The sequence below is a fragment of the Dermacentor silvarum genome, chromosome 8 (genome assembly GCF_013339745.2).
Source record: "Dermacentor silvarum isolate Dsil-2018 chromosome 8, BIME_Dsil_1.4, whole genome shotgun sequence".
NCBI classification, from domain to species: Eukaryota; Metazoa; Arthropoda; class Arachnida; order Ixodida; family Ixodidae; genus Dermacentor; species Dermacentor silvarum.
Genome location: NC_051161.1, coordinates 21967925 through 21984864, shown reverse-complemented (window position 1 = coordinate 21984864; position 16940 = coordinate 21967925). Strand labels below are relative to the sequence as shown.

Here is a 16940-nt window from a genome sequence, read left to right as displayed (position 1 = left end):
TCCTCTCGAACGAACCCCTGACCCCTTCCAAACCACTCTCCGTAGCATTTCAACAGGCTGGCGGCAAGTAAATAACGGACGAAGGAGGAGGAGGAAAGCCGACGCAGCACGCCACGACTAAGACAAACGGCGGGGCCTCGGCACGGTGTAATGGCAGTCTGAGCACCGCGAGGCACAACACTGAGAGCAGCGGTATATAGCGGCGGTCGGTAGCCGCGTATGTATATCGCCCGCGAGAGATCCGAAACCCCGAAATCGTATATACTTTAGTACCACAAAGTATGCGAGCCGCCCCTCTCTGCTTTCATCCGCGAGGCAGTCTCTCAACATCCGGGCCGAGAAAAAGAAAAGATCCAGAAAGGCATCGGGGTTGGGAGAAGGAGCCGCTATAGCCTCCTGCACCGTATCCTCAATACGGCGCCAGCAACGCCGTCCGCATTCGAATCGAGCAGGACCGGCGTATATACGGTTGTAGAGAGCCACGATCTTGTTCTCGAAGCGCTCTTGGTGGGTCGGGACAGAAACCCCCGTTCTCTTTCCGCGGCCTCATAACGGTGCGTCCTATCGAAGCAATTTTCTCTCACACTCTTCAAAGACTCGCCAGATGGAGCGCCATGACGGGGTGGGAGGAGTGAGCGCAAGGAGGGTGGATTGACGGCGGCGTGGCGTGCGTGCGTGTGCTTGCGATATTCTTCGCACGAGAAGTCCATTTCAGGCGTGTTGTTCGCTCTGAAATCGACGCCTGCATTATAAGTGGGATAAGGCTTGCTTTTGCTTTTGCTGGGTGCAAGTAAAGAGAACAATAACTGCGACAAGGCTGTACGCGAGTTCGGCGCGTCGATTCCCCATCAGTTCGAAATGCGGCGCTCGAGGAAACTTTTTGAGAAGACGTGGCGGTGATGTGTGTTTGTGTGTGTGTGTGTGGGGGGGGGGGGGGGGGGGGGGGGATAAACATTGAGAATTATTGATGTAGATCGTTTGTACGACTTCAAACGCGAAGTGCTCCATGTCTTACGCGGATTGCTGATGAAAGACTTTCGCAGTGCGATTTGTCATCTACTCGGGCTTTCTCTTTCTCGATTGCGCGTGCCGCTGGTTTGCATTGTCGTGTATACCGTATGCAGTCGGAGACTAACGGTAGGGTGTTTTTTTCCTGGGCAACAGCATATGTCTTGCTAAGATGAAATGGCAGGGACAAAATGTACACAAGGGACAAAGTTGAAAGAGATTGGTTGATCCTTCCTGCGGAGGAATTGGTCATAACGCGAAAGTGCAACGGGTATTCTAATAATAGTAGCGGCAACTTTGTTGCATATTCGTAAATACAAGTTACAGTTCATAAAGGTTTAGCCGTTTATTAATTTCAGTTTTGCTCGAAGAGCGAACCAATGACAGCGATAGCAAGCATAAAATGACTGTGCTGATTCGCAGCGTAAACAGCACCCCGGAAGCTACTAGGCCTCGTAGGTATATCTGACGCGACGGTGAGTGCGTATGTGGCGAAGCTACGTCGGGGGCATCGTGACCGCGCCCATTCATTTGTTCAAATGTGATCAAACACGCGAAAACAGCATGGGCCGCCACGGCGTCACCAAACACTGACGATTGACTTTGACAAAAAGCCAGGAAGGCTGCAGACGCCAACTGAGACCTCAAAAAACACTTCCAAGCACTACCATCTATACTACCATTATAAATGTCCAGGCGTACGGTCTTGTTTTCTACAGAATTGCTCGGTGATAAAGCAAGCGACACCTAAATATCGTGATAGTGACACACATACGTCATCAAAAGCACAATTCCTTTATTAAAGCAAACCTTTCTAACATTGTTATGCCTACTTCTCTAAGCATTAAGCAGGCATAAGACGGCAAAGTATCGCCATCTCGCAGATTTGCGTGATGATTATTGTGTAACGTACGTACTACATGGCACAAGTATTCACTGCAGCCCGGCAAAAAACACTTTCGGGTTAAAAAAAAACGTCCCTTATGCCCACTTCGTACTCGTATATAGTACTTCAAAGCACAGGAAACAACAGTACTTCATATAACGAGCTTTACTGCATGACATAATCGAAGCGACGTACTTTTTATTATGGTACAGAACTTCGCGAGCGTAAGGACATCAGCAACAAACGTGCAGAGTTAGTCTTGATTTCTCACGGGGGAACACAGTTCGTTTTCTCAGCCAAGGAGACGGCCATTCATATTCCGTCAAATATATATTATAATCAACATCTTAAACCAGCGCATGAGTAAAAGCAGGAGATGCAAAATGTGAAAGAATCGGGCGATTTTTTTAACTTTTTCAAACCGAAATGTTGCTGACAAGAAGAACAGACAAGGATAGCTCTTGTCCCAGTTTTGTCCTTGTTCATGAAGTCGTGCTATTATACCTTGAAGCGGAATGTTGCGTGTGCTTAAGTTGTTATTTATTGAACCCTTAGTTCTCGGTTAAAATTTGCTACACGTTACTGTCGCAGGTGGAACCCTGCTGCTGGATGACCTACACGCAGCACAGAGACACGCAGGAGACGCTGGCCGTGCTGGACAGGCTAGACCTGGACACGGACAAACCGAGTGAGGAGGAGATCGCACGCAAGTTCGGCATGGAGGAGGAGTACCTCGCTGGCACGCTGTCTTGCTGGCAGCGGGTCAAGCCCAAGATCTGGTCGCTGTTCGACGAACCGTACTCTTCCACCGCCGCCAAGATCATCGGCGTGATGTCCGTCTTCTTCATCTGCGTCTCCATCCTGTCCTTCTGTCTCAAGACCCACCCCAACATGCGCGTGCCGGCCATCAAGAACATCACCGTGCAGACGTCGGAGAGCGCCGTCGCGTGGACGCTGGACAAGATCCAGACGAATCCGCACGACGCTTTCTTCTACATCGAGTGCGTCTGCAACGCCTGGTTCACCTTCGAGATCATCATTCGCTTCGTCGCCAGCCCCAGCAAGCTGGACTTCGTGCGCGGCGCGGTCAACATCATAGACTTCACGGCCACGCTGTCCTTCTACATCGACCTCACCCTCCAGAAGCTCGCCTCGCACCTGGAGAACGCGGACATACTAGAGTTCTTCTCAATCATCCGCATCATGCGACTGTTCAAACTCACCCGCCACTCGGCCGGCCTCAAAATCCTCATACAGACATTCAAGGCCAGCGCCGGCGAGCTCATTCTGTTGGTATTCTTCCTGGTGCTGGGCATCGTGATTTTCGCCAGCCTCGTCTATTACGCCGAGCGGATCCAGTCGAACCCCGAGAACGACTTCAACAGCATACCGCTCGGCCTCTGGTGGGCCCTGGTCACGATGACCACAGTGGGCTACGGCGACATGGTGCCCAAGACTTACGCCGGCATGTTCGTGGGTGCGCTGTGCGCGCTGGCCGGCGTGCTGACCATCGCGCTTCCCGTGCCCGTGATCGTGTCCAACTTTGCCATGTTCTACTCGCACACACAAGCGCGAGCCAAGCTGCCCAAGAAGCGGAGACGTGTGGTGCCCATCGAAGTGCCCCGGGGACCTCACCGCAGGCCACCCGACGTCAAGAACACCAAAGACGCTTGTAAGGCGGGTAAGCGCCGGCCGCTCTGTCAAGCGGCTGCAGATGGGGCGAGCGTGTGCGGTACGCTTGCACTGGGGAAAGGAAGGGCTTTTTTTTTTTCTTCTTTTTTTTTTGCCAGCGCCTCGCCTGATTTGGCACGCTCTGGGCCAAGCACCAACCCCTTGCCATACTGTCCTTACTGCTTAAAGAGCAGCATAAAGATTGCATGCATGGAACCTGACACAAGTTACTTCTGGTTGACTAAACGATGCGAAGCAAAGTGATAAGCTTAAGTGGAAAAAAATAAGCAAATAGTTCTGCACAGTGACGACAGAAATAATGAAAGAAGATAACAAGTACAAAGTGAGATGGTGATGTGCTCGAATAAAGCCAGCCTAACCTAACCTAAACTAACGTAACGTAACGTAACTAACGTAATAAAGTGCGTTGTGATCGCAACCAATTAAGCTCTAGAGTTATGCTAGCGGTAAAGGGCACGTGACAATTCGGTTTGCGGGCACTGTTCCTGACGCACAGATATCTACAGCTTTTGTTTTCGGCGGATCGCACTGTTCCACGCCTGAGACGGCTCATTCTCATCTGTTTCATGCAAGGAGGTGAAAGAGGGCTAACTTTAAATCCCCCGATATGTCGCTGTCGGGCCTGCCTATAAAACAGAACTAATCCCTGCTTTGGGAAGTGGATTAAAATTCCCTCTCTGCAAGACATTAAGGAACACAAAGGCATATCCTAGAGGTGGCTGGGAATGTCACTGTCAGTTCAGCGAAGTGCGCCAATTAACTGTCAACTGTCACAGAAAGGGGATTAACATGGCCCAGCATAACAACACAGTGGGTGTGACGAGCCTGTGCCATGTCTCTTTCTAGCCACAGGCATTATACCGAATAACGTGCTATTCGTATTTCTTATTAGATCGATTGGTGGACATTACGTACTAATCATGTTATCTCACGTGTGTGTGATTGCTTCATTTCCTTACAAAGGCGGAGGGGCAGACGCTACATGCTGTGACGATAGCCTGACAGAGGTCCCAATCAACAACGCAATGAAAGGTGTGCGCAATATAAGTTGCTTCGAGCGCCAGCGTCCTTCTAAACAACGTGACATTGCTAATACTCAATTTAGCGCTTACAGGAAAACAAGAAGCCTTGGCCCGCACTCAAAAAAAGAAATCTTCTTATGCCAAAGCTCTTTCGAAGAGCGCTTGTCGGCCAATCACGATGTGGGACATATTATCAAAGACATTCGGCCAATGTCAAAAAGCACTTACGATCGAAAAGCTTTGTCAATGCCACTCCTTAGTGTTTGTTAGTGAGCTCACGTTTTAGAAACTTCTTTTAAAGAAATTAATAGTCTGTTTCCATCTTTGAAATGACTGTCGAGGTGCCATAAGGTACCGGAACAAAGCTCCACTGCTCTACTCTGCCGTTTTGCAAAATGCCTGTGTCATTGTTCGCGACTGACCGATCGTGAACACCCGCCAGCGCACGTGGCTGCACGGATGCTACGGTGGAGCACGGTTGCGTGTTCGCTGTGTTCACAGTGCCCTTATTCCTGTCTATCGCACGTCTTCAATGGCGGTCAGTTGTGAGTCATGCATGTCTTTAACGCAGGACGGCAGCAGCAAGTGATGGCCGACCTTCCCAGGAGAAATCAAACGATACGCACCAGGGGTCCGGGTAAGCAGGCGATCGAGCCCTTCTTTTTTCTGGTCAGGCGTTGCCGCGGCCTCGACTGCACGTCGAAATCCGACGCTCAGCCGCTGTCCCGCGTAGCCATCGACGTAGGGTTTCTCGTAACGTGTCTTGTAACGTGTCTTGTAACAAACTGAGCGGCCCATCGTGCAATGGGGTGATTGCGGCTCCTCGGATAGCAGCAATAAAACTGCATTCGGATGACGAATTCGGATGACAAGCGCGACGTCGGTCCTTTGCGCCGAATCACGCCGCACTCAAGGACACCGCAGATAAGCGGCCAGGGGCGCGATTAATGGCAACTCAACGGACTCAACCACGTCATGCTCGTCCGCGGAGTTCGGTTCGTCGTGTGAATCCAGCTTAGCGCAGCGGAATGATAACACGAAATTCTGAGATTTGCGATTCTTGATCCTCCAGACAGGTTCACTTCTAAACGGCTGACTTCTAAACGTAGGTGTGTGCCTCGTATTTTTTCTTTCTTTTTTTCTGTCAGCACACGAAATAGCAACGAGTTGAGCATTGCAGACTCTTCCCGCTTCCTTCGCAAAACCCCAGCACGACAAAACATTCTCTTTCAAAGACCAGTCGGTACAGAGCCATTGATTGCCAATAGCGCACTAATGATTGATTGATAAACTTTTAATTAAATAAACAGTGAAGAAACAGTTGATTTCCGAATTATTAATTTTCAAGCTCGAAAGCAGCTCTTGTGCTAGGAAGGTCGAGGTTTAAAGTTGTAAATTAATTTGATCAGTTAAGGTCATTGGACAATTATTAATATATCAGCACAGGGACGTTTCTGTACTCCGCTCTTATCGGAGTGCGCCCGTCGTGGTCCCCAATCTAAGGGCCCATTCACACTTGCGACTAGGCGAGGTGGCGCGACCAAGTTAGTCGCAAGTAGTCGCAAATGGTCGCTTTTCTCCAAATGCGACCGTTTCGGGCCAGTCGCTCACTGCTCGATTTTTCAGTCGCGCGACCACAGTCGCAGAACAGTTGAACCAATCAGATGCGAAGGAACAGGACGTCCGTATACGCTGATGCTTATTTTACGCGGCGATGACATTTCAAGCAGACGTGAACGACATATCGTGAGACATTTCGGTTTAGCGACTCGTCGGTCGCATTTGTCAGTGCGAACATCGTTCGTCTTAAGTAGATTTCTGGTCGCCAGTCGTAATCGGTCGCGCGACCTCACCTAGTCGCAAGTGTGAATGGGCCCTAACTCGTGACCTTGTCGTAAACATGACGTCATATGTGGCCACTAAGGCAAAAATGTTCACAAAGCATAGGTACACACATGTCCGTGGTAACCATTCCCATTCAGGTGCTACCTTGGTTCGCTAAGGCATCGGAAACATACATTTTGCATACAATTTCTTCGGAAACATGGCATTTTCCATTAGCTTTATTTTCTCGTAAAGCAGCTGTTTGGCGCGCTGACAGGCGCTGACTGACGTAAAAGGAAACGGAACACAAGAAAACAGCGAGCTCATATTTACAAGGCAGTCGCGGTGGGTCGTGCGTGCGACGGCCCCGTTAAGCAAGTCAGCATCGGTCCGTATTTGCCCTAAAGTCGTAGCACGAGCGACAGGGTATACTGCCGCACGTCCTTTGCACAGCAGCACACTACAAATCGAGTGTGTCTCGCGTCCTTCCGTTTCCATCTTCGTCCTGTCTCGCGTTTGTCACACAGGGAAACGAACAGGCGATATCCACCAAAGCCATCCGACGACTTGTCCGTCAGCTGCGTATACACCCTTCGGCGCACGTCGCTCGTATATATATATATATATATATATATATATATATATATATATATATATATATGAATGTATAAGAGCATTATGTCAGATCTCCCTGAGTGGGGTGCGGTTTCCGCGAAGAGTAGTATGGGGCATCACCTACACGACGACGTCGCTCGCTCGCTCGCCGCAAAGCATGCGGCACCACTCCTCCAAATTGAATTCCTCCGCGCAATCGAGCCCGCGTTACGATCCGCGCGTCACCGACCGACCAGCCCGGCCAAGCCGGATTTCTTCCGGTCGTGTTTACAGTCCGGGCCAACGGCGACAGTCCAGAGGCACCGGCTGTTCAAACAAGGCCGCCGTGGCCAAGACGTGCCCGCCCTGGAAACGAGAGAGGCGCGCAGGAAATGGTAGACGCGGAGGAGGGGCACGATAGGGCACTCTTCGCTCGTCGATGGGGAAAGCTGCGCATGCTCGCGCCGCGCTCACACGCACACACCCAGGTCTCTAGCCGCATGTCGCATGCACCTCGCGTCCGCAATGTCCACATTCTTCTTCCCGGTGTTATGCTTCTTTTGTTTTGTTTTGTTTTGTTTTTTCCTACCGCGTAAGCTGCCGGGTGGCGGCGGACGCCTCGAGTGGCTGCTCGAGTGCGTGCTGCCTGCTACGCCGTGCTTCTTTCTCGTCGTGTTGACGCGCCCTGCGACGCGAAGGAGCGGAGGTGCGCGTGATTTCACCGGCACTCTCGTCCGCCGTCATTGTGAATCGCGAGTAAATTTAATTACTATGCCCGTTTCAATATTATCGGATTTAACGACCAGAAGCTGCGCAATGTGCTATAAGAAAAAAAATTGACAGTCAATTAAGTATCATTGCGTGATTTCAATGCGAAAGTCTTCACAATGCGAAAGGGACTTGCCTAAGTTATCACCTTAAATTAAAGCTCCACCTTAATCCACCTTGCCTTAAGTCGTGGCAACATTAATCCACCTTAATCCAATTTTGGGAGTGGGCCTGGTCCGACGCCGTGGCTGTTCACCATGTTATTTCGCAGTACGAGCCGTAGCAGGTTCAGCGCCGAGAACGTGATGTCACCAATTGGTCACGTGAGTTTTGGTACCATCGGATGATAACAACGGACGCCGGATTATCCGCTTCATGGGGCATATAATGCTTTCACATTAAACCGCCGTTTAATGGAGTGCTCCCGATTAATATTGAACACTTGGAATTCGTTAACGCGCGCACAAAGGAATCGAATTCGCGACCTCGTGCTCGGAAGCGCGAGGCTATATCCAGTGAGCCACCACGGTGGTTTTCGCATGTTGCCAATGTGCATTAGTTGAGCGGAAGTGCGATTTGTACTATGGTATGGTAAAGCTTTATTGAGAGAGGGACAGCTCATCGGCCCATTAAGGGTAATGGAGTTGGGGAATTGGGAGATGAGGACAGGGCCAGCCACCAAGGAATGCTTCCCCACATGGTTACACCATGCGGAGAATTCCCGATTCCGCAGCCAAGGCAACGCAACTCTAAAGTTACAAGAGCACGCTACAACTTCGGTTAAGCTGCAATTCAGTTATGGCCTACCAGAGTTTTTAAAGAAAGCTTAACCGTGCTTACGTAAGCAGTTTCCGCGGTTAACGAAATGAATGTGGTTAGATTTTTTCTGTGTGTGCGATGTTGCGCAACTAAGGTGGGCCACCAGTGAGAGTAAGCTTAACGGTGACCAACGGGTCCATCCAACAGGCACTTCTCTGCCAGCATCATAGGATTATGCCGGCTGGCCGAATGGTTCCATCTGTTATCTCGCCATTCCTTTAAGGAGCCATCTGTTACAGGTATGTCGAAAAGATGCCGGTTGTAGTCAGTCGAGTGTGTGCAACGACGGTGTCGTTGTTTCTTATCGCGGATTAAAATCTGTGAAGATCGTTTTCGCGCTTCTAACGTTTTCGAAGGACACCACTTTAACAATGTCATCAGTTTACTTATCTGCAGCAGACCAACAGCGTAAGACGTATGGTCGAAGCAATGAAAGTGTCAGCTATGAAGGTTATATATTTATCCCACCCAGAAAACAGCAGGCTCCCTCAAATGAGCGAATTACACAACGAGGATCAGCGCTCCGTAATGGTTGCCGCAATATGGGCTCTAACTGACTTTGCGTAACGCAGCGTAGTTGCGGTAATATGCTCGCACTTTGGTGGAGCGCTGCCTCTGCTTTGCGCACTTTCTGTGACACAAGCCTTAATCATGTACTTTGCAATTTGCTCCGCTCGCTTATCCCGTTTATTAGAGTGTGCTTTTTTATTATTACTTCCGTATCAAGTTGTCTAGCACTTCCTTAATTTTTTTTTCATCTTTCGCGCTTATCACATGGAGTAGCATGCTAAGCATTTGGCTATAGCTACCAAGCTAAAATCACCAGCTCTCACCAAAGTATTTCTCTCTCTCTTCAGTGCACATCTATAGCGATGTTGCTCTCAGGTTGGGCAAAATAACAGGACTTCGTTCAGTGTCGAGGGACACGTTCTGAAGTGTTTACGCAGACAGCTATGGCGATAGACATTGCTACTGCGACAATGACGCTACATGCGTGCTTACCACGCCAGAGTACGTTTTCGTTTACATGTCGGCCTCTCATCGGCGCCCCGAGTTAAAAGCACGCCCTCAACGACGGCCTGCAGTGCTCTCCCTTCTCTTCCGGCTTTCTCGCTCAAAAAAACAGTAGCCTTCCCCATGCACCCGGCTTTCGGCACGCATCACAAAGAACGTACAAGGGTGGCGAGGCACCTAACGTGCAAATAGCGGCACTCCTGCAAATCACTCGGGAACGCACAGCGTCCCATTCCTGTGCAACAAAATTTAAAAAAAAGCAAAAGTCTTTTATCGTTCGAAGTCACCAACTTTCCGGCGACCGAAGTTTAACGTCAGTTGAACCTCGCCGCTCCCCTCTCAACGGCAGGCGCGCTTTGAAAGTTTTCAGTACGGCAGCGCAGGGAACCGGGGGTTTGGGGGCCGACAAAATTTAAAATCGCCTCCCCGCGCCGGCAGCCGCCATCCCCTCTGAATGCGACAAATTCAGCGCGAACGAACGCGCGCGCGCGCGCAATTTTAACCCCGCCTTCTACCAACTCTCTCTCCCATCGCTTTAAAGCACATACCTCAACCCTCGCCATCCTACGCCTGTCAAATAATACTACTAATAACAATAATTTTAAAAAGGGGGGATTTTCGGCTACGCCGCGGTTCTAGCACGGGCGTTAACCGGCGGTCTACGACTCGCGTTAATGGCGGAGATGGTTTCAGTCGAGGCAGAAAATACACTGCCGCCCGGAAAGTTTTCCCGGGAGAGTGTGTGCGCTGCGTTGGGCGGGTGCTTCACCTCCCGCCTTCTTCTAGGTTTGCACGGCGGCGCTCGGGAAAGGAACGTGGTGGAGGGCGCTATGCGCAACCACCACCGCCTCCTCCTTCCTTCACAGTACGCGCCTCGCAGCTTTCCACGGGCCCGCCACCGCCGCCGTCTCCGGCGACGATCGATGAGTGCAGCATCCCGCGCACTCTTTCCAATTAGCATTCCCGCCATCGTCCGGCTTCCACGCGCTCTCGCTGTGCCCTGTTGCACAACGCAGAATATGAGAGAGAGAGAGAGAGAGAGAGACCGACAGAGTGTATGTGTGTGAGTGTGTGTGTGTGTGTGGGGGGGGGGGGGGGTTGAGCGCGACAGGAGAGGAGGGGCGTGAGGGAAAAATGACTGCTTGGAAGATAGCGAACGGTATGAGGAAGGAAGAACGTCGGGCAAGCCTTAATGAGGGCCGTGAATGTCATGCCTGGCAGACACACACGCACGCACGCTGGCACCGAAGAAGTGTGTCTAAAGAAACTGGCGACGGCGGGGCTCCATAATCAACAGCTGCGGCGTATACGCGGGACCTGCGCCACAAGAGCTTGGCGCCGCCTCAATTAATCGATCGGGCGAATCAGTCATTCACTCAGACCGGCGAGCGCGTTAATCACCGAGCGAGTCGTTAAATAGGTCGATCGCTGCAGCGATCAATCGATCAATTAGCAGTAGCGCCAGCATAGAGATAATCTGACCGCTTAGTTTTGTACCCTCTTTATCTAGCGGTCGAGAAATAAAACGTCACTCCGTTACGAAAGAAATAAGTGTCAAATTTTAATGTAAAGTAAAATCGATACTACTGATTTATATTATTATTTTTTGTTGTCTTAAGTTAGCGCGTTTTGCTATAAACTTCACGCATGGCCACGTAACGAGGAAGTCGCAAGTTTGTGAACCAGAATGAAACTACCCTTGTGGCAGAAAGTATTTTTTTTCTATTGCTTACCTACCGGAGGCTTCGCAAATGATTTTGTCTTCGGCGGACATGGCATGTAGCCATAGTGAGGATCCACCGCGTAGTTACTTCGGAGCACTTGCCCTTGTTCGTTCGGTTGTGATCAAAATAAATACTGGCGCGTGTGGTTAATGGGGTAATGATATTTATGGAAACATGTGTGCTATCTGCTATCGCGGCATCATCTGTTGCAGTGCCGATGTCGCTATGTCCTGGACAAATGAAACAAGCCCTTATAAGTACAGGCCACATGGGGGGGGATTCTCTTCTTCATCGGAAGAGGAGCGGAGGTTACAAACTGAACAGCCGGATCGCTGACGGTTCAGCCGTCGCTTTCATGTCTCGACAGCGCTCAGAAAAGCAGGCTTGTGAACCCATATGCCGTGGCACGCCACCTTTAGGCGTACAAGCTATAGTAGTGACTGTCTGGTGACTAGGCAGTTGGTGCGACGCGAACTAATAGTGAGAGGCAGGCAGGCCTTCTGTTATTGGCTTTCCAGTAATGAAGCCGAACTGGAGTTTCAAAGAGGGATGTCTGAAAGCAGAACAAGGGGCTGCCGCCGGTAATACTTGAGGTTCTGCAAACTTGCTTCGATGGATACAAGGCATTACACAGCATTGGGATCGCTGGAAAACTTGAGCGCACACACAAAAAGAGGCCAAGACACGCTTACGAGCGAACACGAACACCCCGCGCTGTTCTTCTTCTGCCTCAGTTTCAACCTTGATGACGCTTAGCCAACTATCCCCGAAATGATTCTTCCGAGATGATTAAGTCGGGGAGAACCTAAGGCGGCCCATTGGAGGCACCGAGTGTCTTCCAAACCTGCGATGACGAAGTCTCTAGACACAGCCCCGCGCACTTGAAGATAGCGATCGCGGGTCACCGGGCTCAGTTATATATTCCGCCGGCTGGAAGCAGCCAAGCATGTGGGCCCTTCCATTGATATGTCTATAGCGGCCGCGGCTTCAACTACAAAGAGCACACACAGTGCAAGCGGGCCCTCTGCGATAATTAACTCGGAGATGTCAAGCGTGCAGCATGGTCTACACCCCGCTGATGGATAAGCAGAGACTGCGTCGTGCTTGCAGTCCGTGCTGATGTGCGTGCAGGAACTTTCTGAGCTGGATGAATCGGTGAATTATTAACAGTTGAATCGGCAGTGAACATTACTGAAAGCATAGGGAGAAATAGAATGACGATAGCGGTTGTGCTGATGGCAGCTCCACCGCGATGACCGTGATGGCGATGGTAGCAACAACGTGAATCATAATCTCGGTAAAAAAAATAATTATAATGAATGAGTAATAATTCACCCAGAGGATAAGCACAAGGATTGGTAATGTAAATCGTTACCTTATTGTCAGTGCTGGCTATCTTGATTGCAGGTAATATCGTTAATATTAATTACAATCGTAATGAGCGGAAGTTATTGTAACGTCTCGACACCTGGATGAGACGTTAAAATGACGGCGAGGCTACCCATGCTTCTCTGCCGCGAGTGACTAATCTAAGATTGCAGCATGCACAACAGTGCACTATCCATGAGCAGAAAAAAAAAAGAATGCTGGTACGAAATGAAATCTCTGTGATCGTTGTAATATACGAACTGTACGATATATGCGCATGCTGACGCGAGAGGGACGTGCAAGGTTCTTACAGCATCGCCAGCGGCATTTACAGTATCTAGTTCTGCTTGTACTATAGTGTAGATGTCATCGGGACAAGTTATGCGGCGAAGAATTAGAATGCAACGTTGCAATTTGTCAACCCTGGCTTATCTTTCATGGTTCACTGAAGCTGGAAAGTGTCTACGTCTTTCCTTCTTCCCTGATATCTACATTCCATACTTCCGTTGCTTTCATGTCGGTTCGATTTCGAGCTAGAAGATAGGTGGCGCAAAGGAAGGAATAATACGCAATGAAACAAACTTTTTACTGTCGATAACGTAGTTTACAGTATAAATATGTTTAAATACTTAAATGCTATAAAGCTTTTGAAGAACGAGCTTGGCAATATGTAACACCGGCCCCGTTTCAAATGGGATGCCACAGCATCATCATCATATAATCGTCGTCGTCGGGCACGGAATTTAGCCTCGCATTCAGTTGAGTATTTAAATACGGTCGCGGAGCAAAACTGCGTACGTTACAGTGGTCGTTACTAGCACTGCAATGGTCTTTGAGGACGCTTCTAACTATGCCGTCCTTCTTTCAATTTTTTTTTTCTCTCGGGCGTGACGTATATTTTGGGTACTGTCTTTCACCTCTCGTCCTTGTTTCCGCTTTCCTCAGTGCTATTTCTCTCCCCTTCTTCATCTCTTTTCGCTGCTTTATAATTTTTTTCCCAGCGCAGGGTGCCAAACCGCATTGTTGATTAGGTTGTAGTAGTAGTAATTGGCCTTTATTAAAATGAATAAATAAATAAATAAATAATAACTAAATAAATAAATTAATTAATTCACTGCACTATTGCTGTCTAGCGCGGTCTGCTGACGCCACAACGGCGGTCAACAGTGGAGGGATGAGGGTATAGGGGAGTAAAAGGACAGGGAGCGAGCATAGCAGATAGCATAGAGTAAATATGGGAACTATTAACATGTATGCAACAGAACGACTAAGTAAAAAATCTATTCAGTTATAGGCTGCCTGTATTCTCTCTCTCTCTCGCTCTTTCCTTGTCTCGTTCTTGTGCGAACGTATAATGGTCCAAACCACGGGTGACGCGCGTCCGCCATGACGCGGCATTCGCACCAAGCAACGCGAAGCACGAAGGCGGAAGGAGATAGCCGGCGCGCCAGGGCCTCGCCAATCGGCACGGGCTGCTCGCTCGATGATGACTACGAAGGAAACTCGGCGTGCGCGCCAGCGGCCCGCCGGCGTGCCTCGCTTATGATTGCGCCACGCCGGCACGCATACTCGGGTCGTTCCATTGATTCCTTTATTTTTTTTCTCTCTTTCTCTTTCCTATTGATTGGTATACGCAAGCCCTAGCAGAGCTCGTTGCACGCGCCCGCGCTGTTTTGACGGGAAAGCAGTAATTAGTTCGCCCCCGCAGGGTGGCAAATGAAACAGGAACGACGGCGCGGTCGAGCGAGTGGAAGACGGAGCATCGTCTTCGTATGAGCGGGTGCGGGCGCGTTTTTCTCTATTATTATTTTCTTTTATCTCCCTCTACGAGAGAAACCGGCATCGCGTTATTGAGTTGCGGTGCTTGTGCGGTGTTTGTGGTTTTAGCGCAACTTACGATGTTCTGACGAAAGGACGCGCGTGCTTGGTTTTTTTCTTTTTTTTTTTTCTTATGTGAGACTGAATGAGGGCAACGTGTAGTAAATTCCCTTCTTTCCGGGGGTTTTTGTCAATGTAGCGAAGGTCTAAGGACGAAGAATAGGAAACTTTTTGTCAATATTGCGCATTCTAGCACCATAGTTGACGACTGTCGCTGTCTATATTAAAATATGTTCAAGATAAACTTGAAGATATTGTAATCGAATTGTGCGTGAGGTGGTCCTTACGCTGGAGAAGTCTTGCACAAGTAAACGATCGTGAAAATATCGTATGCAAGAAACTAAGCTGTGTTCCGGTGACATTGCCGGATTTAAGATGGTAAAGAAAAAAGAAATGAATAAATAATGAAAAAGAAATATTGTGGTTTGACGAAATGCCTTCTCCTAGACTATTCTATAACAGGCATCCTTTGTGCAACCAGAACTTGTCACTGTCAAGTAATTGGCTAAGATTAACCTCGAGTAAAACAATTATTCTTCTTGCTTTATGCATGGCTGGAAAGACTTTTCTAAATTTCGTATTTTGCTCATTTTCACGATCCTGGTCCTCGTGAAGATTGCGGCAATTATGCAAGCCAGTTTCCTCATATACTTTAGACTTTTCGAAGCCCATGATCTCCTTCGAAACATGTGCGTGGTTAGTTGTCAACGCATGTAAACCGCGTTTTGCTTACTTAATTTTTAGGCACCGTTTTACCGACGCTAAAAGGATCCTACGTCTTGCCTAACTAGAAACGGGACCATATAAAATGACGCAGAAACGCTATCTACAGTTTTCAACGATGACTGAAGCGCTCTCAGCACTGATCGAACGTTCCACACGCTTCCTAACTTTCTTTTTCTTTTCTTTTTTTCGGAGCAAGGCAAACTCTAACCGCTGCTAGCGCGTTCAGGCGCAAGTGGAATATGCGCATTAGTTGAAAACCTCGACCAGTACTAAAAAAAAAAAAACAAATGCAAGTGTCAGAAACGCTTCGAAGTAACCCTGATCACAAATCAGATGCGATATAGCGTCCAAGTGAGGCAAGCACTTCCCAGAGTGCTTCCTTCACGCGCCAGGTTCACGGGAAGCGCTTCGTTAACTATGTAGCTTGGTAACTTTTGCATCGTGATTCAACTCGCGCTGCGGAGCTTAACTCGGTGCATCGCCTAAATGAAAGAGGATCACAGCGACGTTTGCCTCGCGAAGTCATCACGCCAGCGACGGTTCCGCATCCCGTTCAGGATTAGCGACGCTCTATCGCGTCTCCTCGCTGTATGAAAAAAAAAAAAAAAAAAGGGGGGGGGGGGGGGGGGGGGGCTATGAAAGATAAGTCGTGAGGCGCAAGATACAACCGCTACTAAACAGAAAAGTACGACACGCGACTAAATGCCGCAATCTGCGAAAATCGCCGCACATGGTGGTTTGGTTCGCGAACACGTCGACAGTGAGAGCCGTACCTGGGAAAACTTGAGCAGAGAGAGAGAGAGAGAGAATTTGAGGAGAAAGGAGACTGATGTCGCTGTCTATACAGGGTGTTTCAGCGAACACTTTCAAAGATTCTTATAGGTTGCCTGTGGCAGATATCACAATTCTAGTTCATGAGCTGGTCTACTCGAAGAGGCGGGCATTACTTGCACAAGGAACTGAAATGCATAATCCAATAATTAACGAGAATTCACTAATTACGTTTTAACTAATTACCTGATGGCCCATATTGCAATTTACAAATTGTAGCCGTGGAGTTCGCAAGGCGGATCCACTTGGAATTAATTCTCAGGATGACACCAGTCTCGAGATATTAATTCCCGAGCTTTGCGGAGAAATGCATTGGCGTTCCAGTTAGTTTCTTAACAAAACGTCGCTTTACACATTGAAGCAAAACATTAACTAGAACGCCAATGCATTTCTCCGCAAAGTTCGGGAATTATATCTCTAGACTGGTGTCATCCTGAGAATTAATTCTAAGTGGAGCCGCCTTGCGAACTCCACGTCTACAATTTGTAAATTGCAATATGGGCCATCAGGTAATTAGTTAAAAACGTAATTAGTGAATTTTTGTTGATTAATCGATTATGCATTTCAATTGTTGCGCAAGTAATGTCCACCTCTTCGAGTAGACTAGCTCATTTACTAGAATTCGGCTATAAATTTTGAAAGTGTTCGCTGAAACACCTTGTATATATATATATATATATATATATATATATATATATATATATATATATATATATAGCGTCCCAGCTAACGTTAGCCAAGCTCGAGCCGAGGAGGCTACCAGGCATCACCTGGTAGCCACCCCTC

The 16940-nt window shown here is 48.8% G+C and overlaps 1 protein-coding gene across 6 annotated transcripts in view; it reads left to right on the top strand.

Moving 5' to 3' along the window:
* The window catches only part of LOC119460786 (potassium voltage-gated channel protein Shaw-like), a 231844-nt gene that overhangs the window by 159908 nt on the left and 54996 nt on the right, over positions 1-16940 (top strand). For 4 of the 6 annotated variants that reach the window (XM_049671800.1, XM_049671798.1, XM_049671797.1 and 1 more), the window contains 3 exons: positions 2486-3575; positions 4550-4618; positions 5180-5245. In XM_049671800.1, coding sequence (XP_049527757.1) covers positions 2486-3575; positions 4550-4618; positions 5180-5245 — 1225 coding nt within the window. The remainder of the gene's footprint in view (positions 1-2485; positions 3576-4549; positions 4619-5179; positions 5246-16940) is intronic. The other 2 variants (XM_049671801.1, XM_037721872.2) reach the window with 2 other exon arrangements.